This window comes from Dendrobates tinctorius, unplaced genomic scaffold, assembly GCF_039654945.1.
Source record: "Dendrobates tinctorius isolate UK_male_01 unplaced genomic scaffold, ASM3965494v1 ptg000079l, whole genome shotgun sequence".
In the NCBI taxonomy this organism is placed as follows: domain Eukaryota; kingdom Metazoa; phylum Chordata; class Amphibia; order Anura; family Dendrobatidae; genus Dendrobates; species Dendrobates tinctorius.
In genome coordinates, this window is record NW_027361747.1 from 25,204,682 (window position 1) to 25,232,209 (window position 27,528).

General features: G+C 43.9%; 1 protein-coding gene across 3 annotated transcripts in view; it reads left to right on the top strand.

The window, feature by feature from the left end:
* TUSC3 (tumor suppressor candidate 3) overlaps window positions 1-27,528 on the top strand; it is a 523,143-nt gene that overhangs the window by 312,610 nt on the left and 183,005 nt on the right. For all 3 annotated transcript variants that reach the window (XM_073583599.1, XM_073583600.1, XM_073583601.1), the window contains exon 3: window positions 20,089-20,206. In XM_073583599.1, coding sequence (XP_073439700.1) covers window positions 20,089-20,206 — 118 coding nt within the window. The remainder of the gene's footprint in view (window positions 1-20,088; window positions 20,207-27,528) is intronic.

A 27,528-nucleotide genomic window follows, 5' to 3' on the forward strand; every position in this document is an offset into this window, starting at 1 on the left:
TGTTCATACTGGCCTACCATCTCAATGCATTAATATAACTATTCCTGTGTTGCCCATTCAAATTTTTTTTACTATAACCAGGTTCCTCTCATCTTGTTCTCACATGCTTTATGCATTTAATAGCCCTCTGTGTCTTTTAGCCACATGGAAAACATGGGTCTGAAATGGAATAGACTGCAACACTATCATACTGCAATCTGTTTCAAACACAACATCCCGAGCAGGTTTTTCCATACCTCTGCCTTGGACACTAACATGTCCAAAACTAACACTTTTATTATCAGTCTGCATTGCAATCACAGCTACACCGATGACTGCCATGCACACCTATGGCCTTCATACACCTCCGTTCATATCCTGGGGAGACTACACAGCGACCCCTACTTGTGACATCGATCACTGCTTCACCATTCCAACCCCAGCTACGCCTGTGACCGCATTGCATTCCCATAGCCTCAATACGCCTCCGTGCATATCCCAGAGAGAACACGCAATGCCCCCTAGCTGTAACAGGGGTCACTGCCTCACAGGTCAACGTGTTTCAAGGTCCTTCATCAGGACAAAAGTGGGAGCGACATAGACAAGCTTTCTTAATGTCAAAAACACAGAGGAAAAGAGCAACAATAAGTCCCAAAAAGGTAACAAAATTTTATTTAGACAAGCAATTTAAAAGGATACAGTAATATGATGACAGTGTGGACAGCATGGAACAAAGGTGCAAAGCAAACAAATTCACAAAAATTAAGTGGATGGGGAGACCAATAGAGATAGCAGCAATTCATATAAGGTGACAGTGCTTCGTATAATCTCTACCAGTTTCTAATACATTTTCACTCTATATCTCAGACATTTTAAGCCTCAACATTAAGAATTTATTAACCATCATTCCAACTAAATAGCAGTAACTCAGCGCCCAATATGAAGGATCATAGGTACAGAGATAGTCAATTGTTATGAATGAATCACCGTAGGAGGCAAAAGTAGAAATACAAGCTAAGTCCAGAAAACCAGAGAAGTTGGCAACTATCAGATTGCAGACCCCTGAACCTATCAACACAACTAGCAGTAGCCGTGGGGGGTTCCTACGATGCGCTAGACCCCTCGATTACAGCCGGAAAATTACATAGGCCTAAAGAAAGAAAGGGGAAATCTAAACTGCCCCAGAGCAGACCCCAAAGCAATAGGCAGCCCCCAACATATAATGACGGTGAAGCAAGATGAAAATACTAACACAGACAGAAAGATAGACTGAGCAAAGACGGGGCCCAAAACTACCTAGATAGGAAAGGACAGGAAGGCTGCTGTCTGCAATCTGCCAAAACCCTATCAAAGACATAAGCCAACAAGCTGATATGAAAAAGGCCCTGAAGCAGCTAGGCTTCAAAAACTAAATCAGCACTCAGGTATTTTCAGAAGACAGAGCTAAATGAATTCAGCACACCCCAGCAGGGAATGGCAGAAATCCAGAAAAACAAAGCAAAACAAAGTCAAAGCACCAAAGCAAAAGGCCGAGCAGCAAACTTAGCTTTAGAGGAGCAGGAATTCAGACTGGTCTCCAAGGATCCCACAGAGAAATCACCCGCAGGGCAGAAGGGCGTTGGCAGCCTTATATTCAGTCAGTAACTCCACTCAGCCAGTCATCATCATCAGCCTCAGGTGTTTGATAATGCGTCTCACTACCTTTCTTTACCAGAAGAGGGAGTTCCTCGGGCCTCAGTAATGAAGGGGAAAATGAACTCACAACAGGACCTCCCCCTTGAGGAGGGGTCACCGAACCCTCAACTATGCCACCAGGGCGATCAGGGTGAGCCCGATGAAAGGCACGCACCAATCTTTTGGCATGAATATCAGAGGCAGAGACCCAGGAATTATCCTCCTGACCATAACCCTTCCACTTAACCAAATACTGGAGTCTCCGTCTAGCCAGACGGGAATCCAGTACTTTCTCTACCTCATATTCCATGTTACCTTCAACCAATACAGGGTCTGGAGGTGCCACCCCCGGAACAACAGGTTCAACAAACCTCTTCAACAAAGATTTATGGAACACATTATGGATTTTAAATGTGACAGGAAGAGCCAAACGAAAAGAGACCGGATTAATAATCTCCACAATCTTGTAAGGTCCAATAAATCTAGGCTTAAACTTAGGAGAAGCCACCTTCATAGCAATATTTTTTGATGATAACCACACCATATCACCAACCTTAAACTGGGGACCAATGGTCCTATGTCAGTTGGAAAACCGCTGGGCCTTTTCCTGGGAGAGAGATAACTTATCCACCACTTGGTCCCAGATCTGGTGCATTCTCTCCACAACAGTGTCAACACCTGGGCAGGCAGAGGGCTCCACCTGCCCTGAAGAAAATCAAGGATGAAACCCAAAGTTACAAAAAAAAGGTGACATCAAAGTGGCAGAACTAGCTCTATTATTTAAAGCAAATTTGGCCAAGGGCAAAAATGAAACCCAATCATCCTGATCAGCAGAAATAAAACATCTCAAATATGACTCCAAGGTCTGGTTTGTTCTCTCTGTCTGCCCATTTGTCTGAGGGTGAAAAGAAAAGGAGAATTGAATTCCCTGCCTGGAACAGAAAGTTCTCCAAAATCTAGACACAAACTGGACTCCTCTGTCAGATACAATGTTCTCAGGAATCCCGTGCAAACGAACCACCTGTTGTAAAAACAGGGGCACCAACTCAGAGGAAGACGGCAATTTAGGGAGTGGTACAAGATGAACCATCTTAGAGAACCTATCACAAATCACCCAAATAACAGTCATCCTCTGAGAGACAGGCATATCAGAGATGAAATCCATTGAAATATGGGTCCATGGCCTCTTGGGGACAGGCAAAGGCATCAACAACCCACTAGAGCGAGAACACGATTTAGACCGGGAGCACGTCCCACAGGACTGCACAAAATTCCTGACATCACGAGACAAGGAGGGCCACCAAAAAAACCGACTCACCAGATCTCTAGTACCAAAAATACCTGGATGACCAGCCAAAGCAGAGCAATGAACTTCAGACATCACTCTCTTCTTCCACTGGTCAGGAACATACAACTTTCCACTGGGACAAAGCTCAGGTTTGTCCTTCTGGAACTCTTCCAGAGCACGTCTCAAATCGGGCGAGATGGCAGAAAGAACTACCCCTTCGTCTAAGATGGTAGCAGCCTTGGTCACCACAGGAGAATCAGCAAAGAAGCTCCTAGAGAGGGTGTCTGCCTTGACATTCTTTGTTCCAGGAAGAAAAGAAACCACAAAATCAAAACGTGTAAAAAACAAGGCCCACCTAGCCTGTCTAGGGTTCAAGCGCTTAGCCGACTCTAGGTAAATCAAATTCTTGTGGTCAGTGAGGACCACGACTTGATGCTTAGCTCCCTCCAACCAATGTCTCCACTCCTCAAATGCCCATTTCATGGCCAACAGTTCCCTATTCCCCACATCATAGTTATGTTCAGATGGAGAGAACTTTCGGGAAAAGAAAGCACAGGGATTCATTTTAGATGTTACAGGATCCTTTTGGGACAAAACAGCTCCTGCACCAATCTCAGAAGCATCCACCTCTACCTGGAATGGAAGTGAGACATCAGGTTGCCGCAAAACCGGGGCGGAGGTGAATCTTCGCTTCAGCTCCTGAAAGGAAGAAACAGCCTCCGGAGACCAATTTAACACATCAGCACCCTTCTTAGTCAAATCAGTCAATGACTTGGCAATACTAGAAAATTTTGCTATAAATTTCCGATAAAAATTGGCAAAACCCAAAAACTTCTGGAGGGCCTTCAAAGAAGTGGGCTGAACCCAATCGTGAATGGCCTGTACCTTGGCCGGGTCCATTTCAATAGTTGACGGGGACAAAATAAATCCCAAAAAAGAAATCCTCTGTACTCCAAAAAGGGATTTCGATCCTTTGACATACAGGGAATTCTCCCTCAAGATCCGGAACACAGTCTGAATATGTTCCACATGAGAATCCCAATCCTTGGAGAAGATCAAAATATCATCCAGATAGATAATCAAAAATTTATCGACAAAATCTCGGAAAATATCGTTCATGAAGCACTGGAAGACAGAAGGGGCCAATGCCAAAAGGCATCACCAGGTACTCAAAATGTCCCTCCGGAGTATTAAACGCCATCTTCCATTCATCCCCATGCTTAATGCAAATAAGATTATACGCCCCCCTGAGGTCAAGCTTGGTAAACCAGCAAGCACCTTTAACTCTGGAGAATAGATCAGAAATCAGGGGTAACGGATACTGATATTTAACAGTAATTTTGTTGAGGGCACGATAATCAATACAAGGTCTTAATGATCCATCCTTTTTGGCTACAAAAAAAAACCCGGCACCTAAGGGTGACGAGGATGGTCTAATATGACCCTTCTCCAACGCCTCCTTAATATAGGATCGCATAGCCTCGTGCTCGGGTACAGATAAATTGAAGAGCTGACCCTTGGGAAATTTACACCCCGGGCTCAGTTCAATTGCACAGTCATAACTCCTATGAGGAGGCAGAGACGCAGACTCATTCTCACTAAATACATCATAAAAGTCCGCCAAATAATCAGGAACATCATGCGACTGAGGAGAGGTGGAAAACACCGGAGCCTCACTAAAGGCACACCGAGAACCCCAACTCACCACAGACACAGATTTCCAATCCAAAACTGGATTATGAATCTGTAACCAGGGAAACCCCAGAACAATAGTATCATGCAGATTATGCAACACCAAAAATCTGCAATTTTCTTGATGGTCTGGGGCGACCCGCATTACCACCTGGGTCCAAAACTGGGGTTTATTTTTAGCCAAAGGAGTAGCATCAATCCCCCTCAAAGGGATAGGCGTCTGCAGAGGTGTCAACGGAAATCCACAACGTTTAGCAAAATCCAAGTCCATTAGGTTTAGGGCTGCTCCCGAATCCACAAAAGCCTTGGCGGAAAATGTGGACAGGGAGCAGATCAGAGTAATAGCCAGAAGAAACTTAGGTTGAACACCACCAACAGAAAACATGTGTGCAAAGCGTTTCTCTCGTTTAGGACAGACAGAAATAATATGCGAGGCATCTCCACAGAAAAAACACAACTTATTACGCCTTCTGAACTCCTGACGCTGCTCTCTGGAAAAAACTCTTTCACATTGCATAGGTTCAGACATTTGTTCAACAGGTGGCAACACCTCTCGTGCAGCTTTGCGTTCGCGCAAACTCCGATCAACCTGAATGGCTAATGACATAGAATCGTCAAGACCAGAGGGAACAGGAAATCCCACCATAGTATCTTTTACGGCTTTTGACAACCCCTTCCGAAAGAGAGCAGCCAAGGCATTATCATTCCAGGTAGTAAGTACTGCCCACTTTCGGAATTTTTGACAGAACAATTCTGCAGAATCACGACCCTGGCTCAATGCCAGCAGGGTCTTTTCACCCTGATCAATGGCATTAGGTTCGTCATACAACAACCCCAAAGCTTGAAAGAATGTGTTCACATTAGTCAGAATAGGATCATCTGATTTCAAAGAAAACGCCCAATCCTGGGGATCGCCACGCAGCAAAGAGATGACAATTTTAACCTGCTGCGCGGAGCTCCCTGACGAGTTAGGCTTCAAGGCAAAAAATAATTTACAATTATTTTTGAAATTCAAAAATTTAAACCGATCCCCAAAAAATACATCAGGTGTAGGAATCTTTGGTTCAGCAGCATGTGAATGAGCAAGGTAGGTGGAAATTCCTCGCACTTCCGCAGCGAGCTGCTCCACACGATCAGACAATTGCTTTATCTCCATTGAGAGAAAAAAAAAATTCCCCCTACGGCCTCAGAGATATAGAGGAAAAAATATACACACTTTTTTTTTTTTTTTTACAATTCTTTCCTGCTATTGAGTACCCTAGGATCTGCGGTATGGCGGGTGATTCTGTTATGAATGAGTCACCGTAGGAGGCAAAAGCAGAAATACAAGCTAAGTCCAGAAAACCAGAGAAGTTGGCAACTATCAGATTGCAGACCCCTGAACCTATCAACACAACTAGCAGTAGCCGTGGGGGGTTCCTACGATGCCCTAGACCCCTCGATCACAGCCGGAGAATTACATAGGCCTAAAGAAAGAAAGGGGAATTCTAAACTGCCCCAGAGCAGACCCCAAAGCAATAGGCAGCCCCCAACATATAATGACGGTGAAGCAAAATGAAAATACTAACACAGACAGAAAGATAGACTGAGCAAAGACGGGGCCCAAAACTACCTAGATAGGAAAGGACAGGAAGGCTGCTGTCTGCAATCTGCCAAAACCCTATCAAAGACATAAGCCAACAAGCTGATATGAAAAAGGCCCTGAAGCAGCTAGGCTTCAAAAACTTAATCAGCACTCAGGTATTTTCAGAAGACAGAGCTAAATGAATTCAGCACACCCCAGCAGGGAATGGCAGAAATCCAGAAAAACAAAGCAAAACAAAGTCAAAGCACCAAAGCAAAAGGCCGAGCAGCAAACTTAGCTTTAGAGGAGCAGGAATTCAGACTGGTCTCCAAGGATCCCACAGAGAAATCACCCGCAGGGCAGAAGGGCGTCGGCAGCCTTATATCCAGTCAGTAACTCCACTCAGCCAGTCATCATCATCAGCCTCAGGTGTTTGATAATCAGGCTCACTACCTTTCTTTTCCAGAAGAGGGAGTTCCTCGGGCCTCAGTAATGAAGGGGAAAATGAACTCACAACAGTCAATATTCAAATTGTATATGCCACTACAACCATTATGGTAAAAGTCTCACTCAGTCTCGACTCAGGATCTTAATGTGGGAGAGAGAAAATGTCTAGGCCGGTTTCATTTCATGGACTGGTTACGGATTTCCTGACTCAAACTCAAAACATCTCGTAGGCCTATGAGGTCATTGATTTTGGATCAGGAGACCTGCAGTCAGTCGTTACATTGCAGTCTGTACTTCGACCATCAAACACGGATGAGTGAATCAGGACTTAGTAAAGCTGTGAGATCTCGTGACAACTTGCAAGGTCTTGCAGTCCCCCCAAGCATGCCTAATCCAAACATTCAGACCCAACTCCTGTTGGACAATGAGGTCTTTTTCACGCTTGTGGGTGGCCATATTATTCTTTTTCATCAATGATAATTAGGAAAATATTTATTATGGGCTTTCTTGTGTTTTTTTTTCTTATTTAACCACTTTCCAGCATCAGGTGTATTAGTGCACCAATGTCGTACTCCCTCCCTTTCATGTGGGCTCTGGCGGTGAGCCCACATCTTTCCCGGCATATGTCAGCTGTTTTGAACAGATAACATGTGCCCGGAACAGCTGCAGGTGGAATCGCTATCCACCCGCAGCTATTAACCTGTTAAATGCCACTGTCAAACTCTGACAGCGGCATTTAACATGCGCTTCCGGCAATCGCGCAGGAAATTTGCTCATTGGTGACCCCTGTCACGTGATTGCGGGTTACCGATGGGTCGGCATGACAACCAGAGGTCTCCTGCAGACCTTTATGTTGTCAATGCCGGATAGCTATGAGTGCCCCCCGGTGATCGATGCTTATAGCAAGTCAGTAATTCTGCTACATAAAGGCGATCTGATCAGATCGCCTTTATGTAGCAGAGCCGATCGGATTATAGCAGCTCCTAGTCTCCCATGGAGACTACTGAAGCATGCCAAAAGTAAAAAAAAAAGTTTTTAAAAACAATAAAAAAATAAAAATATGTAAAAGTTCAAATAATAATAATAATCTTTTATTTTTATATAGCGCTAACATATTCCGCAGCGCTTTACAGTTTACACACTTTTTCATCACTGTCCCCGATGGGGCTCACAATCTATATTTCCCTATTGGTATGTCTTTGGAGTGTGGGAGGAAACCCACGCAAACACGGGGAGAACATACAAACTCCTTGCAGATGTTGTCCTTGGTGGGATTCAAGCCCAGGACTCCAGCGCTGCAAGGCTGCAGCGCTAACCACTGAGCCACCGTGCTGCCCTTTAGGGAAATCACGCTTTCCCCCCATTCAAAATAAAGCAATAAAAAAAATCAGACATACACATATTTGGTAGCATTCAGAATTGCCCCATCTATTAATATAAAAAAAATTAACCCGATCACTTAACAGCGTAACGAGAAAAAAATTCAAAACGCCAGAATTATGTTTTTTTGATGGCCGCAACATTGCATTAAAATGAAATAATGGGCAATCAAAAGATTGTATCTACATATAAATGGTATTATTAAAAACGTCAGCTCGGTGCGCAAAAAATAAGCCTTCACCCAACCCAAAATAATGAAAAATGGAGACGCTACGTGTATTGGAAAATGGCGCAATTTATTTATTTTTTTAAGGAACTTTGGAATTTTTCTTCAACACTTAAATAAAAAGAACCTAGACATGTTTGGTATCGATGAACTTGTAGAATCATAATGTCAAGTTACTTTTCACATTTAGTGAACATGGTGAAAAAAAATCCCTAAAAACAACTGTGGGATTGCACTTTTTTGCAATTTCACCGCACTTGGAATTTTTTTTCCTGTTTTCGAGTATACGACATGGTAAAACCAATGATGTCGTTCAAAAGTACAACTGGTCCTGCAAAATAACAAGCCCTCACATGGCCATATTGACCAAAAAATGCAAAAGTTATGGCTCTGGGAAGAAGGGGAGCGAAAAATAAAAATGCAAAAACAAAAATACCTCTGGTCGTTAAGGGGTTAATAAAACTTTTTTGATGGTAGGTCCTAATTAAATAAATACATCCCCATCTAGTACTTCTCTACAGCAACTCAATTTTCCTTGTTACCGTATTTTGAATAAATGTCAGAAACTGTCTTGTGTGATTATAAACATAAAGTATATGGCGGTTATCCAAAGAAATACGATAAACCGCAAAAGTACTTTATAGGTATTTTTTTTAAATGTCTTGTTTATTACATTGTGTTCATGATGTAAATGGAGTATCTGGAAACTGAAGTCTCTGATACCAGGGTGGTTGGTATTGTGCAATGGTATGTCCTAATAGCCTCGCCTCCACTTGTACAATAATCTCTCATGCAGCAGTCGCAGGCAAACTTCTATTCTGATATAAAGTATTCCAATGATGTTACTGCTTTCACATATTGATCTTTGTGCGCTAAGGACTTTTCTGCTATTCTAAGATTTCATGATTTCTAAGCTGATTGGAGACTGGAGCAGCTCAATGCTGCAAATAACAAGGAGCGTGTAAGAGTTATGCTCTTCTCTCCTATGTGAGTAGCATCTGTTTTCACCAAGTTAGGATATTAAAATTATCCAATAATCCACAAATTGATCACACTATATAAGAAACAAAATCCTTTAGACAGATTTTTGTTACAAATCATCATGCCTGGCCCTTGGAGTGCAGCTACTTATTTGGTGGTACAACTGCATCTAGCCATGATTATCAGTACAATGGACCTATACAGCCTTCTAGAGGCAAGGGCTACTAGTACTAATTAGTTAATAGGAGTTGTGTGAGGGAGCCCCAATTTAATCTTTCGCACAACTCCTTTAAAATTTGTTTGTATTTTCTATCTCAAGGAGTGCACCGGTCTTCAGCCTCCTGGCTTCCTACTTTCCAGAATGAGGGGTGATCCTGATGCCTGACAGGTCCGACCAGTGGCATGACTGTACAGGTGGCCTCAACTGTGTGCTCCCCAATCCTGCATACAGAGGCAGTATTGGATGCGTGCCATACCACTGAAGTTGCAAAGTAGCCTTTGCAAGCTCTTCCGCAATCAGCTAATGAGTTCCGAACTTCTTGCCAAAAACTAGCCAACTCCGTGTCCGTTAAAGGGAATCTGTCACCTCAAAATGGCGGGCTATGTAAATGCCCTGTGTCCGGTCCGATAGGCGGTGTTTCGTCTTCTTTCCTCCACCCCATCCTTTCCCACTGTCCGCAATATTTTCAGGAATTTGAGTAGGTGTCCTCCATAGTTCGCACGTGCTCAATGCAATCTTGCCTCGTGCATGCGCACTATGCTTTGCCCAACTGTGGGCAAAGCCAAAAAGCATTACTGCGCATGAGCCAGCGCACTATGTCTCGTAAATATTTCGCTGTGTTCCGGGACATAGTGCGCCGGTGCATGCGCAGTAATGCTTTTTGGCTTTGCCCGCAGTTGGGCAAAGCATACTGCGTGTGCGCGAGGCAAGATTGTATTGCACACGCGTGAACTATGGAGAACACCTACTCAAATTTTACGAAAATATTGCGGACAGCGGAGAAGGATGGGGTGGAGGAAAGAAGACGAAACACCGCCCATCGGACCAGACACAGGGCATTTACATAGCCCGCCAATTTGAGGTGACAGATTCCCTTTAATATGCAGTAAACAGTAAAATGAAAACCCCCCCTCTGTGTTTTAGAATGGAGATTTCTTAATTGTAAGTAAATAACAAAGTTTCTTGTTTTCACAAGCACTTTACAATTTTTACCCATTTAAAAAGTTAAGACAACCCCTTTAAAGACTGGGTAGCGTGTTGACGTCGATCACGTTGTCTAACATTAGTATTTGTGGATTCAGAAAGTAGAAAACTTTTTGGGAGGAGAGTTTTGTTATATATTTTTTTAACTTCATTAATTGTTAATACAGGTGTGCGGGTTGGCAGGTAGTGAATAATTTATGGTGACCCTTGACAGTCAAGGTCATTGTTGGGGATAGTAGAAGGGGAACAAACTGGGGATTTGCACAAGGCCAATATTCCCTAATGAGTCCACATCCTTTGCAAGCCAGAAACTGCAATGATAATGACAGTTCTGCATTCTGCATTATCAGTGCAGTTTCCAATATCAGAAGTGTAGAAAGACTTTGATGATCAGGTTATATGACTAAAGCTAGGGTCACACAAGCAAATAAAAAAAATCCATCCGGATTCATCAGCGCTAACGGTGGCAGAGCCTCAGACGCTGCAGCCCACGTCCGAGGCTCCGTCAGTGAATGACGTCATATCGCAAACACGTGCCACTTTACGGCTTGCGTCGCGATGCACCACATAATGGGGGTCAATGGCAGCATTAATGGACTGCTTTACACCGCGTTATACCGCGGTGTAATGCAGTCCGTCTAACGGACGGCCATAACGCAGTGTGACCCCAGCCTTATGCTGGCATAAAAATCATTAGCTTGGCAACACATCGCCTCGTGTAAACAGGACATGCTTCTGGCAATATACTGTATGGGAACTGAATTTTATATTGGGTAATGTTTTGCCCCCATAATTCTTTTCTTCTTCAGCCTGTGTAAAGTGGTCTGTAAACAAATGTTCAATAGCTTGAATTTAACCTACCGGCGTTCATTTAATGGTCTGAAATCGGCAGTTGTGTTTGTCATCATGCAATATTTTAGCATTTGGGGCCCAAGGTTTTATTTTTGCCCAGTGTCCAACTTTGTCTAAAACTAGCAGTAACTATGCAAAGAAATGTAAAGACGCAGTTCACTTGTTGTTTGCTTCCATCCATGCTACCTTTGCAGCAGGAAGCCATGTGAGGTCAGTATTAACGTCCCAATATTCCCCAGCCATCACTCCACAGCCTAAGTGACTGCACATGGGGCTGCATGCACATATAACTGTATATCATCTTCTCTTGACTATGCTCCTCTCTTGATACAAACATTTCTTGGTGAATATTTTTTCCTGATTCCCGATTTTCCTTGAATATGTACTTATTCTCTTAAGCTACAGAAAAGGACCTTTCCCCTTTTTGACCCCACGGTTCTAGAAACCTATTCAATAGAACAGATAAAGATTCCAGAAGAATGTAGCTCATTTTAATTTGTGGTGGTCTTCTTACTTTTGTCTTGGGTTTTCTCATGTGGCCCCAAGTTTGCTGCAAAGGTTTTCCATTGTCTTCATGTTTAAAGGTAAATTCACCTAAGGCCTCATTCAGACGTAAGTGATTTTTCTCGTCAATTTTGGTCAGTATTTTTGATTAGTTTTTCAGCAATGTTTGGTCACTGTCAGTTTTTACCATCAGTTTAATCAGTTTTTCCCGTAGAGGAAAAAAAGATGGAATTTTCTTAAGCATTTCTTACTAGTAAGTGAAAAATGGAAAAAGTAAGTGAAATGGACAGCACACAGATGGCATCCAAGTGCTGTCTGTTTTTTTTCTCAATGACACATAGAAATGAATTAGCGAGTTTGATGTGTGACTTAAAGGGAACTTGTCATGTAAAATAAGGTTAACAGTAGGAAATTAATTTTATATCACCAGCAGCCTTTGTCTTCCATTCACAGGGGGTGGCACCGACACGGCTTCAGTCACCGCTCTGTGTATCGAAATTGATGGCTGTATACATGCCCCCAGCCCTGACTGACAGCCAGCTCTAAGGATAGTCAGTTGTCAGTTAGTGCCGGGTGTGGTTATAGCTGCCAATCTCTATCCACCTGTAAGACTGGAAGTTTAACGTTGCCAGGAGGAAATTAATTTTATTCCACCAGCAGCCTTCATCTTTCATTCACACGGGGTGGCATCGGTATGGCTTCAGACACCGCTCTGTATATGGAGTGGTGGCTGTATATGTGCCCCTGGCACTGACTAACAGCCAGCTCTAATGATAGTCAGTTGTCAGTTAGTGCTGGGTGCGGTTATAGCTGCCTATATATAGCCAACACTATGACTCGGAAGTCCAACGCTGCAGGCGGGAATAAAGTCAATTTCCTCCTGGCAGTGGGGCTCTCATTGCTGGTTCCACACAGGGTCAGAAAGCTATTAACCTGAAGATTAATTGCATGCCATCAGCTTAATAGAATTGTTTTCCCTTCACCCAAGACAGCACACCTGAGAGAGGGATCCGCCCAGCCAGGACAGGAAAACTACTGAAAATAAAAGAGCGGTACCTCTCCCTTACTTTAAGTTGGGTTTCCTGTCCTGTTGGGGACCCTCATAGTGAAAACCGGTGGTTGGAAGACCATTTCTTCTCCACTCACTCACGCCTGTCCCTGCACTGGGACAGGCAGGGTGCCTGTATGCCGGCCTTCAGGTGGTGGAAGCGCCATCCGTGGGTCCTGTGAGGCCTCGATGTACATGCGGGCGTGGGGCGGCGCAGTCATAGGTCCAGTGACTCTTCTGTGGCCACTGCACCACTCTCCCTCCTCTGCCTGCTGACCGCCGATCCATGAGTGAACCTCGGCTTCCGGTGAGCGTGCCGCTGACGTCACGTGTGAGGCACGCTGGGAATGGGCTTCTCATTGTTGTAATGATTTGCTAACAGGACGTTGATGATGAAAATTCAATGATTACCAGCAATAGAAAGCCAGCCAAAGTTATTATCATTCCTGTAGGAGCAGCTGGATAGAGAAGTGTGATATTAGAAAAAAAAGTTGGGCCATGTGCACACTTAGAGTATTTGGTGAGTTTTTACCTCAGTATTTCTAAGCCAATACCAGGAGTGGGTGATAAATACAGAAGTGGTGACGTGTTTCTATTGTACTTTTCCTCTGATTGTTACACTTCTGAGTTTGGCTTACAAATACTCATGTGAAAAGCTCAGTGTGTGCAAATAGCCTTGGAGTATCTGCACACAGCAACTTTTAGACTTGTCAATACGCAATTAAATTTCAATAGGAAGATCATTTGTGACACATTTTTGTCCTGAAATGTCTCATGTTTCGGCTTTCTTGCTTCTATTATTTTGCAGCAAATTTCATTAAAGGGGTTGCGTCTCTCATGTTCTTTAAATGGTTAAAGTTGCAAGGTGCTTGTTAAAAAAACAACTTTATTTTTAAAAAATCCCCTCTGCTCTCAAAAATGAAGGGATTTTTAATTCTATAGATGATTACTTGCTGCTAGGCTATGGGTCTCTTCTGAGTGACTGGCATCCTATGCAAGAAGAGTAGCCTTATAATCCTTGCTCTCATGCTGGCCAAATTCCTGGATCCATCAAGTTTTAGTGTTCCAGCGCCACTGTATGGCTGACCTTGTGAGGTGGATCCCCAGCTCCAGGTGGGCACATGTATCCCGAGCTTCGATGCAGCAGCAGGGAGGGAGGCACATTTGGAATGAAGACTAAGGGTACCGTTACACCTAGCGATGCACCAGCGATCCCGACCAGCGATATGACGTGGTCAGGATCGCTGGTGCATCGCTAGGTGGTCGCTAGTGAGCTGCCACACAGGCAGATCTCACCAGCGACATCGCTGGGGACGGGGATCACTACTTACCTGTCAGACGCAGCGATCCTGTGTCCTCCCGCCCGGCTCCATGCGTCGCTCGTCGGCGCCACAGGAAGCACCGCAGGAAGTGACCGACGAGGAATGGTCCAGGAGCTTCTCGCGCGATCAGCGATAACCAGTGGGGGAGCAAAAAAATCACAAAATCGGTGACTTTACAGCGATATTGCTAGCGATATCGCAGTGTGTAACGGGGGCTTTAGATCACTGGTGGTCACAGCCAGGAAAGTGCAAAACAGCACAGGCAGGGCAGGCCAGGAGAAGATGAAGGTGCACAGCCAAACAAACAGGACTAAAAGTCTTAATACCCAAATACAAGCATGTGTGTTAGTAGGCCTTAAATAGACCTAGGCAGATTGTGTCACAGGAGTACACCAGACTACTTGTAAAACCCGATGTGGGCACAGCAGAGAGCAGTGGCCATAGGGGAAGGTGGTGAAGCCATTCTGAGCCAAAGCCAATGTGTAGCAGCTACTACCATGCTGTAGAGGGAAAGCTGTTTGGAAACAGCACATAGCATCGTTCAGACTATGCCACTGGTGTGAATTGTCTATTTTTAAGAGTGTGCTGCTCCCAGCAAGAAGAAGACGGGATGTAGAATGTTGCACTCTGAAAGACTGAAGATCAGGCCACCCCTTTAAGACAAAGAAGTGAGAACTTTCATTTTAAATAGTAATATCAAATTTATGCTCGTAATAAACCATATATTATAGAGTGTATACATTTATATAACTTTCTATTTTTATTGGAACTTTTAGTTCCTATGACATACTTTTATTGACCTTGCCAAGCTCCGGCTTATAGATATTCAGCACAGAAAATCCTATTAGGAAGTGCCTTGAACAAACAGCTTAGTTTCACTTCACTTTAGAGCTCTTTACTTTTTTATTTCATAATCTCTTTCTACCTTGAAAAATGGGCCCATTATCTCTCCCAATAGACCCATTGCTGTCGATTGCCGTATATAACCTAGCTTCAGAATGTTCAAAATTTGGATTTGGCCCTAAGGGGCTTAACTGCTTTCCTAGTTACTGTTACATTTTCTTTCATGAATAAAATGCAATATCATTATTAAAATTGTTGTTTTTTTTTCATTTTATTCATTAAATAAAGACATCATTACTGTATATTTGTCTCTAAAGAGTCCCAAAATTGTGTTGTTTGCTTATACAAAGTATCAGAAAGACAAGATTTTCTCAAGATATAACTGCGTGAGTTTTATGTATTTCTATTGCATAGTCTTCTCTGTAGCCAAATAGATCAGCTGGATGCTTAGGCATATAGAGGCTATAGTTTGTCCAAGAATAATAATAAGGGGGGTCTGCAGTGCAGCCTATTAGGGTTAGCCACCCCTTTAGGTCAGCATAAACCTTTTAAAGGGGTTTAACAGTATTTGTATATTGATGAGCTATACTTGAGACAGGTTATCTATATAAGATCTTTGAGTGTCTAATACACGGCTCCCACACTGATCAGTTGCTCTCTCCCCAGCCATGGCTGGATGTAAACCATGTATGGAGTGGGACACCACATCTCTGTACACTGTTTACTAGCCGTTGCAATAACCAGGAGTGGCCATTAAACAGTGTACGGAGGTTTAGTTTTCCATTATGCACCCCTTTAATAAAGCTTTCCACATGATTCAGGTCACATAGCCTATTTAGCTTTCCTTCTCCAGCTTGTCAATCTACCCAAGGAAAAACATGTTCCCTTATAATTACATACAAAGGCCTTTCACAACCTACAACTACCCTTCCTCTGCATAGAACATGGTCATGAACCCTAAAACAGCTGATCCAAATCGAGTGGAAACTTCTAGTTGTATGTAGGTTGGTTTCTATAGCTTCCTTTAAGTTGATCTAGAACATAAGCCAGATGTTTTGAAATGTCAACATTTAGAAGTGACCACGGAGTGGTGACCATGGGGCTCCATAACTCACTTGTAGTGGAAACCTATTTTAATTTGGCACATTGCATACACATCACTTTTTCACATTGTCCCCTACCTGATTTGTATGGTCTTCTGCCATGTCCAACATGATTGATTTTTTTATAAATCTGCCAAGATCTATAGAGTGTCTTCATAATAAATAAATTAACATCTGGGTGTAAAGGCCCCTTTACATTTAGCGATGCACCAGCGATCCCGACCACGATATGACCCGGTCAGAATCGCTGGTGCATCGCTAAATGGTCGCTAGTGAGCTGCCAAACAGGCAGATCTCACTAGCGACGCAGTGTTGCTCGGCGGTTGCACTTAGATTTCAGACGCGGCGAGGGTGTCCGTCTTCCGCCTGCATCCATGTCTCGCTCGTCGGCACCAGCAGGAAGCCGAGGACGAGAAATGGACCAAGACGATCTCACGCAATCATCGATAACCAGCGGGGGAGCCGGTTGGAGGTAAGTATCACATGTAGCGATATTGCTAGCAATATCGCTGCTGCGTCACAAAATCGGTGACGCTTTAGCGATATTGCTAACGATATCGCTATGTGTAAAGCCCCCTTACTATGAGTCCTTGGACATTTCTGTCTCCAAAGATATGCTGGATCTAGATGACGAGTCCTAATGGGGACAGTGATTATAATGTCTATAAAGTGCTTTGGAATTAATGGTGCTATGTAAGTGAGGAAAATAAATAAATACAGTGGGGAAAAAAGTATTTAATCAGCCACTAATTGTGCAAGTTCTCCCACTGAAAAAGATTAGAGAGGCCTGTAATTGACATCATAGGTAGACCACAACTATGAGAGTCAAAATGAGAAAACAAATCCAGAACATCACCTTGTCTGATTTGGAAAGATTTATTTTTCAAATTATGGTGGAAAATAAGTATTTGGTCACCTAAAACATGGAAGATTTCTGGCTCTCACAGACCTGTAACTCCTTCTTTAATAGGTTCCTCTGTCCTCCACTCATTACCTGTAGTAATGGCACCTGTTTGATCTTGTTATCAGTACAAACTCCACTATGGAGAAGACCAAAGAGCTGTCAAAGGACACCAAAAACAAAATTGTAGACCTGCAGCAGGCTGGGAAGACTGAATCTGCAATAGGCAAGCAGCTTGGTGTGATGAAATCAACTGTGGGAGCAATAATAAGAAAATGGAAGACATACAAGACCACTGATAATCTCCCTCAATCTGGGGCTCCACGCAATATCTCACCCTGTGGGGTCAAAATGATCACAAGAACGGTGAGCAAAGTCACACGGGGGGACTTAGTGAATGACCTGTATAGAGCTTGGACCACTGTAACAAAGGCTACCATCAGTAACACACTACGTCACCAGGAACTCAGATCCTGCTGTGCCAGACGTGTCCCCCTGCTTAAGCCAGTACATGTCCGGGCCAGTCTGAAGTTTGCTAGAGAGCAATTGGATTATAAAGAAGAGAATTGGGAGAATGTCATATGTCTGATGAAACCAAAATAAATCTGTTTGGTGGAAGCAAAACTCGTCATGTTTGGAGGAGACAGAATGGTGAGTTGCATCCAAAGAACACCTTACCTACTGTGAAGCATGCGAGTGGCAATATCATGCTTTGGGGCTGTTTTTCTGCAAAGGGACCAGGATGATTGGTCCGTTTACATGAAAGAATGAATGGGGCCATGTATCATGAGATTTTGAGTGCTAACCTCTTTCCATCAGCAAGGGCATTGAAGATGAAACATGGATGGATCTTTCAGCATGATAATGATTGCAAGCACACCTCCAGGGCAATGAAGGAGTGGCTTTGTAAGAAGCATATGAGGGTCCTGGAGTGACCTATCCAGTCTCCAGATCTCAATCCCATAGAAAACCTTTGGAGGGAATTTGAAAATCCAGGTTGCCCATCAACAGGCCCAAAACATCACTGCTCTAGAGGAGATCTGCATGGAGGAATGGACCAAAATACCACCCACAGTGTGTGCCAACCTTGTGAAGACTTACAGAAAGCATTTGACCTCTGTCATTGCCAAAAAAGGATATACAGTGGGGAAAAAAAGTATTTAGTCAGTCAGCAATAGTGCAAGTTCCACCACTTAAAAAGATGAGAGGCGTCTGTAATTTACATCATAGGTAGACCTCAACTATGGGAGACAAACTGAGAAAAAAAAATCCAGAAAATCACATTGTCTGTTTTGTTTTCATTTAATTTGCATATTATGGTGGAAAATAAGTATTTGGTCAGAAACAAAATTTCATCTCAATACTTTGTGATATATCCTTTGTTGGCAATGACAGAGGTCAAACGTTTTCTGTAAGTCTTCACAAGGTTGCCACACACTGTTGTTGGTATGTTGGCCCATTCCTCCATGCAGATCTCCTCTAGAGCAGTGATGTTTTTGGCTTTTCGCTTGGCAACATGGACTTTCAACTCCCTCCAAAAGTTTTCTATAGGGTTGAGATCTGGAGACTGGCTAGGCCACTCCAGGACCTTGAAATGCTTCTTATGAAGCCACTCCTTCGTTGCCCTGGCGGTGTGCTTTGGATCATTGTCATGTTGAAAGACCCAGCCACGTTTCATCTTCAATGCCCTTGCTGATGGAAGGAGGTTTGCACTCAAAATCTCACGATACATGGCCCCATTCATTCTTTCATGTACCCGGATCAGTCGTCCTGGCCCCTTTGCAGAGAAACAGCCCCAAAGCATGATGTTTCCACCACCATGCTTTACAGTAGGTATGGTGTTTGATGGATGCAACTCAGTATTCTTTTTCCTCCAAACACGACAAGTTGTGTTTCTACCAAACAGTTCCAGTTTGGTTTCATCAGACCATAGGACATTCTCCCAAAACTCCTCTGGATCATCCAAATGCTCTCTAGCAAACTTCAGACGGGCCCGGACATGGACAGGCTTAAGCAGTGGGACACGTCTGGCACTGCAGGATCTGAGTCCATGGTGGCGTAGTGTGTTACTTATGGTAGGCCTTGTTACATTGGTCCCAGCTCTCTGCAGTTCATTCACTAGGTCCCCCCGCGTGGTTCTGGGATTTTTGCTCACCGTTCTTGTGATCATTCTGACCCCACGGGGTGGGATTTTGCGTGGAGCACCAGATCGAGGGAGATTATCAGTGGTCTTGTATGTCTTCCATTTTCTAATTATTGCTCCCACAGTTGATTTCTTCACTCCAAGCTGGTTGGCTATTGCAGATTCAGTCTTCCCAGCCTGGTGCAGGGCTACAATTTTGTTTCTGGTGTCCTTTGACAGATCTTTGGTCTTCACCATAGTGGAGTTTGGAGTCAGACTGTTTGAGGGTGTGCACAGGTGTCTTTTTATACTGATAACAAGTTTAAACAGGTGCCATTACTACAGGTAATGAGTGGAGGAAAGAGGAGACTCTTAAAGAAGAAGTTACAGGTCTGTGAGAGCCAGAAATCTTGATTGCTTGTTTCTGACCAAATACTTATTTTCCACCATAATATGCAAATAAAATGAAAACAAAACAGACAATGTGATTTTCTGGATTTTTTTTTCTCATTTTGTCTCCCATAGTTGAGGTCTACCTATGATGTAAATTACAGACGCCTCTCATCTTTTTAAGTGGTGGAACTTGCACTATTGCTGACTGACTAAATACTTTTTTTCCCCACTGTATAACAAAATATTGAGATAAAATTTTGTTAATGCTTATTTTCCACCATACTATACAAATAAATCTTGCCAAATCAGACAAGGTGATTTTCTAGATTTGTTTTCTCATTTTGACTCTCATAGTTGTGGTCTACCTATGATGTCAATTACAGGCCTCTCTCATCTCTTTAAGTAGGAGACCTTGCACAATTGGTGGCTGACTAAATACTTTTTTCCCCACTATATATATTTGTTTGTTTTTTAAACCAAAAAAACCCAAAACATTATCTTGTAGGTAATCCTAAATATACTCCTTTAAAGGATATTGTACTGAATATAACATTCTCTTTGACAGACAAGCAAATGAAGAGTATCAAGTACTTGCAAATTCTTGGCGATATTCCTCTGCATTTTCCAACAAACTTTTCTTCACCATTGTGGATTATGATGAAGGAGCAGATGTTTTCCAACAGGTAGGTTCCTTTTTTGTTCCTGTATGTATAAATCACATATAAAGTGATGAACGAAAAATAAAACAAGAGAGAGAATACTGACTTTTTCCACAGGAAACATGCCCTCCTAAAGCTGCAAAGATGGAGAGTTATTTCCTGTAGAATCTGGCACAGCCCAAGACATTTGCTGTTTGAAACCTGAGTAGGGAGGCACGGTGAAGGCACCAACTCCCTTGGAACCATGTGCCCCAGTTATAACTACAGGGTTACTTGTGTTTTGCATTAATAGAATAGTTGAAAAATAGATGCTGTATATAAACGGTTTTATTAATACTGTCCATTATGAAAGAGACGGACTGATAAATGTAATGCTGTAAGATGTAATCAGTCTGGAATATCATACAATCAAGGAAGTTCTTCCCCTTCACATTGATCACAGAAATATTTTAATGTAAGAGTCACTTTTTATTCGCTAAAACTTCTCTATTTAAAGGGAATCTGTCACCTATTTTTGGCATATAAGCTGCCGGCACCGCCATCAGGGGCTTATCTACATCATTCTGTAATGCTTTAGATTATTCCCGGATGTAATCTGAAAGAGAAGAAAAACGAGTTATATTATACTCACCCATGGGCGGTCCGGGTCCGATGGGTGTCACGGTCTGGTCCGGCACCTCCCATCTTCTACCGATGACGTCCTCTTCTTTACTTCCCGTCGCGGCTCCGGCGCAGGCGTAATGCTCTGCCCTGTTGAGGGCAGAGCAGACTACTGCAATGCGCAGGCGCCAGACCAGGTCAGAGAGGTCCGGGGCCTGCGCACTGCAGGATTCTGCTCTACCCTCAACAGGGCAGAGCAATACGCCTGTGCCGGAGCCATGACGGGAAGCAAAAAAGAGGACGTCATTTCTAAAAAATGAGAGGCGCCGGACCGGAACACGACACCCATCGGACCCGGCCCGCCCCTGGGTGAGTATAATATAACTCATTTTTCTTTTCTTTCAGGTTACATCTGGGGCTTATCTACAGCATTACAGAATGCTGTAGATAAGCTCCTGATGGCGGTGCCGGCAACTGATATGCCAAAAAATAGGTGACAGATTACTTTTAAATAGAGAAGTATAGCGAACAAAAAGTGACTCTTATATTAAAATATTTCTGTGATCAATGCTTCAGCTAGTAGTCTCATAGCCAGACACAAAAAAGAGAGGAGGAGAAGGAGAGATGATGGAGCTTCTGGGACAGGTAGAGAAAATATATATACTTTTCAGTTTTATTTGTAACATAAGACAAAATAGTATCAAAGGACAATAGGAGATTAAAGGAGGAAGTACTTGGATATTATTATGCTCTGTGTGAACAGGATTTGTAAAAATATCAAGCATGACTTATGATATCGCTGTAAGTAGCATTTTAGACCAATCTAGAATACTGTATGGGGGGAAATGAACTGTACTGGAGTGAAGGGTGATCTATCCCAAAAGATTCTGAAAAATGTTCCCAATTCCTTTGGTAAACTCAAGTTTGTTCATAGGATATATGAACTCCTGTGTAGTTACAATGTGTTAAAATTCTGTATGACAATAAAAAAAGTAGTTAAACTTCTTATAATTTCATTGCCTCCACTCCAGTGTGTTATGTCTCACCTAGTGATGTGGATCCTTGTAGCCCTAGACCTCGATGAGGAGTTGTGAAACTGAACAGATAGATAACTTTGTTACATCAGGGAAGGCCAAATGGAACCACAGAAGCTGTGGTGTAGAACATCAACATGAGCCACCTGTAATCACCGGATCGGATATGACGATGCAGCAGATTTGTGTGAAGAGCAACAAGCTTTATAGAGGTGTTGACCACAAGAAAGACCGTAGGTGTAGACCACAAAGCAGGACTGGACAAACAGTGTGGCAGAGTTAACTTAGTGACATAGCACTAAGTCAGTGTTATAGTTGAGTTTGCCACGGAGTCTAATGCATAGCTTACAGCGTAACAGCAGAGTAGACTCTGATATAGCAGAGCTACCAGTGATATGTCGAGTTGAATTAGCAGTATACAGGTGCCTGGTACAGATTATGGGGGACATTAAAGGTGGTAAAAGTTCTGAAATAATTCTTCTTGCTATGATATTTTTTGCATGACAAAGTCCTGGCATTTTAATAGAGGTGTGTAGATTTTTTATATCCACTATATGTGCTCGAAAAACCAGTAGGCATATAATAATAAAAAAGAGCTACCAGACTCTGTATTTACCTAATATTCTGATGACATGACAGGTACACGCAAAGGATAGATCAATGTTGTTCGAAAACTCCTAGAAATATGTTTAAAAAATTATCTTCTTAATATTTAGTAAAGATGATCATATTTTGATTTGCACTATAATAAGATTATTTGAAATTTGTCTCCGGAATGAATCAAAGTTTCCTGCTCGTTCGAGGTAAAGTCAAGCAATAGGTAAGCCTGTCATGTTCTTGATTAATTACTTCTTCCTTATTTGTACTGTAAGTTCTAAGCCCAGGTCTTCCTAGCCCCCTGCAGCCTGAGTAGAGATTTCATAGCGGCACGCTTGCCCCTGCTGCTGTACGGAACCTATATCCTGTATACACATCCTTGCTGTACCGCACCAATTAAAGCCTACAACATGTCTGTTGTTAGGACCTGCATACTGAGTGCGGATTGCTAGCTGCTGGAGTTGGCAGGCTGTGAAGTCTTGACACAGCGTGGCTTTATAGCATTATTTATTTGTATTAAAATCACTTTTTAGTAGGCCATTTCTTCTGATTTGCATCTACCTGTTCTAATATATCATAAGGCAGGCTAAAAATTCTACAGTCTTAGGCCTCTTTCACACATCAGGTTTTCGCCGTCAGGCGCGATCCGGCGCTTTTGACAGAAACCGGATCCGGCGAAATGCAATGCCGGATCCGGTTTCCCCCCATTGACTTGCATTTGCACCGGATCGCGCCGGATGGCCATGCGTTTCATCCGGTTTTCGCCGGATCCGGCAATGTGTCGCGATCCGGCGTCTGGAAAAAACGGCTACTGTAACGTTTTTTGTCTCCGGCGAAAAAGCCGGACACGCCGGATCCGGCGCGTCCGGCTTTTTCACACAATGAAAGCCTATGAGCGCCGCAATGCGCCTGATCCGGCGAAAGCCGGATCCAGTGGCCGGATCCGGTTTTTTTGGTCTGAGCATGCTCAGTAGCTCTGCCCACAAGACATATATAAAAGCAAGACAGTGGGACCCACAGCCACACCCAACATGCCACCCAAGAAAGCAACCAAGCGCAGCAGGAGAAGGCAGGAGACCACTGCAGCACCATCAGCACCACCACCACCCCAAATGGAGCAGCAAATGGAACATGCTGAGGAGGGGAGGCCAGCAGCAGATGAGAGACGGTAATTATCAAATCCCCCATTCCTCCAAACTAGGGCTATTGAATATCAAGATATTCATTGGCCCTTTGTTTCTCTTTATTCAACAGCCGCCCAATAGATGCAGCAGCAGCAGCAGCAATGGCAGCAGCTGGAACACCACCCACAGGCATGGAGTGTGGCCACCAGGAAGACAGCACATCATCTTCTGGGAGCCCTCCCTCGCATCGTCAGCGTTTGACGGTAAGTTTTTATTTCCAAAATCCATCATCTCTGTAATATATGTCTATTCATTGCCTTTTATTTCAAAACAGGATTCACAAGATGAAGAGGAGCTCCCAGAAGAAGAAGGAAGGGGTGGACAGACACCTGTAGTGGGCTCACAATTGGTAAGTTTTTTGCATCAAACGCAGAAACACAACATCACACTACACACAACACATAGAAAACAATGTTCTGCAGACCACACACAGCAAACAAATGCCTACATCCAAAGACATAACATTTTTTGTTTTCTTCTCTAGTCTTCCCAATCTGGTGCTCGGCCAAGAGGTCCTCGCAGTGCCTCCCAGGGTCGTCGGCGACAGCAACGCGGCGGTCACCAGCGTGTAAGTATAAATATTTTTGCTTTGTTTTTTTGCACTTTTTATTTCATTTCTTTTGTGGAGGCTAATTATGTTATTTTTGTCTTTTTCTTTAACAGCCTTCACAGCGTGCTCCCGACTCTGACGGTGAGGATGGATGACTCGATGTGGACCACCTCATCGATCTCGTCAGAGAAAGGGAGCCGCTCTGGAATATGGCTGACCGCCGCCACGCTGACCTTATCGTTACCCGACGACTCTGGGAGGAAATCTGTTCGCTCCTTGTGGGCCGCTGGGAGGACCTCGATGTTCGGGCCCAGATTAAAGAGCGTAAGTATATACAGTACCGGTTGCTTGATGTTAACCAGTGTTTCACGAACTCCAGTCCTCGTGGTCCCCACGGATCATGTGTTCAGGATTTCTATTTACTATGGAAATCCTGAAAACATGACCCCTGGGGACCATGAGGACTGGAGTTTGGGAAACACTGATGTTGTATACTAACCACTTTGTCCTTTCTCGTTTCAGGGAACAGAATTGTGAATCGGTGGCGGTCTGTGAGGGATCGTTTCAAGAGGAGTTCAATAAAGAGATGCGGGCCCCGAGTGGATCTGGAGGACGCAGGAGCAAGTACAAGTACGCAGAAGCCCTGTCGTTCCTCCGGGAAACAATGGTCACTAGAAGGTAAATATTACACACCACATGTGAAAAAAAATGTTAGATGTAAATTTTTTTTTTCAGCCAGGGCCATACCATGTCAGTATTTTAATTGTTTTTTTTTCTCTTTATTCCACAGCACGGTGAGCAGCACTCGGGAGCCTGCACGAGGGACACTTCGACCGCCCCGGTACATCTGCACCTTCCCAGCCTTCCCACACATTCGACCCATCTGTCCCATCCACCAGCACAGGAGCATCGTGGCCGCCTACATTACATGAAGCTGCTGGTGAGGAGATCGCTTTCCCTTTACCCCACCCTTCTGCCCCTGCCACCTCTAGTACACCTGCGGGTACTGGGCGGCAGCGGCAGAGGGGTCAGGAAAAGACTTATGCGCCAGAGTTCTTGCATCTGAATGCATCTTTCCAGAACTGTCTAAAAGTCTTGTCAGAGCAAATCTCCGCAGGCTATCAGCAGATCAACTCCAGCATTCTGGAGGTGAAGACACTTCTGCAAACCATGCATTCAGAAGCAAGATCTTCGCCAAACCACACCTTTTTCAGGTCTGTTGTGGAGCGCATGGAAACGCTCTCTCCTGCCCAGAAGATGCATGTAATGCATTCATGCCACGCTGCTCTCCAGCAAGTTACCTCCCAACCTCCTCCTCCCACCACAGTAGTTCCTCCACCTGCACCCCCTCCAGCCACTTTCCATTCTCCCCCTCCTATTACATCTACACCCCCTCCAGCCACTTTCCATCCTCCCCCTCCTATTACATCTACACCCCCTCCAGCCACTTTCCATCCTCCCCCTCCTATTACATACCATCCACCTCCCCAGCACCATCCACCTCCCCAGCACCAGCAACCTCGCCAGCACCAGCAACCGCCCCAGCACCAGCAACCTCCCCAGCACCAGCAACCTCCCCAGTACCAGCAACCTCCCCAGTACCTGCAAACTCCCCAGTACCAGCAACCTCCCCAGTACCAGACATCTCCCCACTTCCAGCAACCTGCCCCGTACCAGACATCTCCCCACTTCCAGCAACCTGCCCCGTACCAGACATCTCCCCACTTCCAGCAACCTGCCCCGTACCAGACATCTCCCCACTTCCAGCAACCTGCCCCATACCAGACATCTCCCCACTTCCAGCAACCTGCCCCATACCAAACTCCTTCCCCATACAACTTGCCATCAACATCATCTGCTCCTACAGTCCCTGCCCAACCCTCCACTCCACCACCCACCACCTCTTCTGCTTCCCACATGTCCACCCATTCTGTAGTTTTTTCCACACCTTCACCTCTAACTGTTCTTTCCCCACCACGATCCCAGTCCTCTCTCCACACTCCCAGTGTCGAAGTGTCCCGCAGCCCCTCCAGCAGTATTTCCACCACACACTACACAGATTTATAATGTGTGTATTTAAATAAAAATGACCAGTTTTATGGTTTCAAAGCTTTATTAAACAAGTTGATTAAAATTTTAAAAAAGTTTACTAAAAAAAACATTTTTCAATAAAAGTTAAATTATTTTACACTTGTTGTCTGTCATTTCTTTCTGCGGCGAAAAAGGTTAAATACAGGGTATTTAAAAGGTGAAATGGTATTCAAAACTAGGTATATAACTGTGGGTAAATTTTAGCTTTTTGCCACAGTTGTGTTCCTGGTTGTGTTTGAAGCAAAGTATTTCACCTAAAAAGTTGTGTTTATTGTTGGTGATTTCCTAACAATGTACACAACTTTTGTTAAAAGGTGAAATACTTAGCATAAAACACAACCAGGTACACACCTGTGGCCTAAAGCTAAAAATAGTAAGACCATGACAAGATAGCCAACTTTGGTTGGCAAAGGTATATACTGTTGGTCCAGAAGGTACACAAGTTTGGTTAGGGCACAAATCTTTCACACTCTGTCATCCTGCCAGTGTACTCTGCCTTGAGGTGACATAAAGTATAGTGCAAAATTGTCCCTCATTACTGAAACCGTCACAGAACTTCTAGTGGTAATGTCATGGTAATCTTGCAAGGTGGTTTCTTCAGAGGTGTCCTCAATGGAAATGGGTTCCTTGCAGATAACAAAATTGTGGAGTACCACGCACGCTTTGATCACCTCGTCCACAGTTTCTGTCTTGAGGTTGATCGCAGTCAATAGGACCCGCCATTTGGCTGTCAGAATACCAAAGGTACATTCAACCATTCTTCTTGCTCTTGTGAGGCGGTAATTAAAAATGCGTTTTGGTCTTGTCAATCGTCTACTAGAGTACGGTTTCAAAAGGTGTTCTGACAGCTGGAAGGCTTCATCCCCTACACAGACAAATGGCATAGGTGGACCAGATGTTTGCGGCAGCGGTCTAGGTGGTGGGAACTGGAAGGTGTTTCCATACAGTTTATGCCCCATGGCAGACAGTTTAAAAACTTGAGAGTCATTGGAGCGGCCATAGGCCCCAATATCAACCGCAATAAATTTATATTCCGCGTCAGCGATGGCCATGAGGACAATTGAAAAATATTTCTTGTAATTGAAATATTCCGATCCCGATCCAGCTGGCTTTACAATGCGGATATGTTTCCCGTCCACAGCGCCCAAGCAGTTTGGAAACTGACATATCTGTTGAAACTTGTCAGCAATTTCAATCCACCTCTCTGTTGTGGGCTCTGGTAACAACTCTTCAGCTAAGGAGTCCCACAGTGCACGGCATGTGTACTTCACAATTCCAGATATGGTGGAA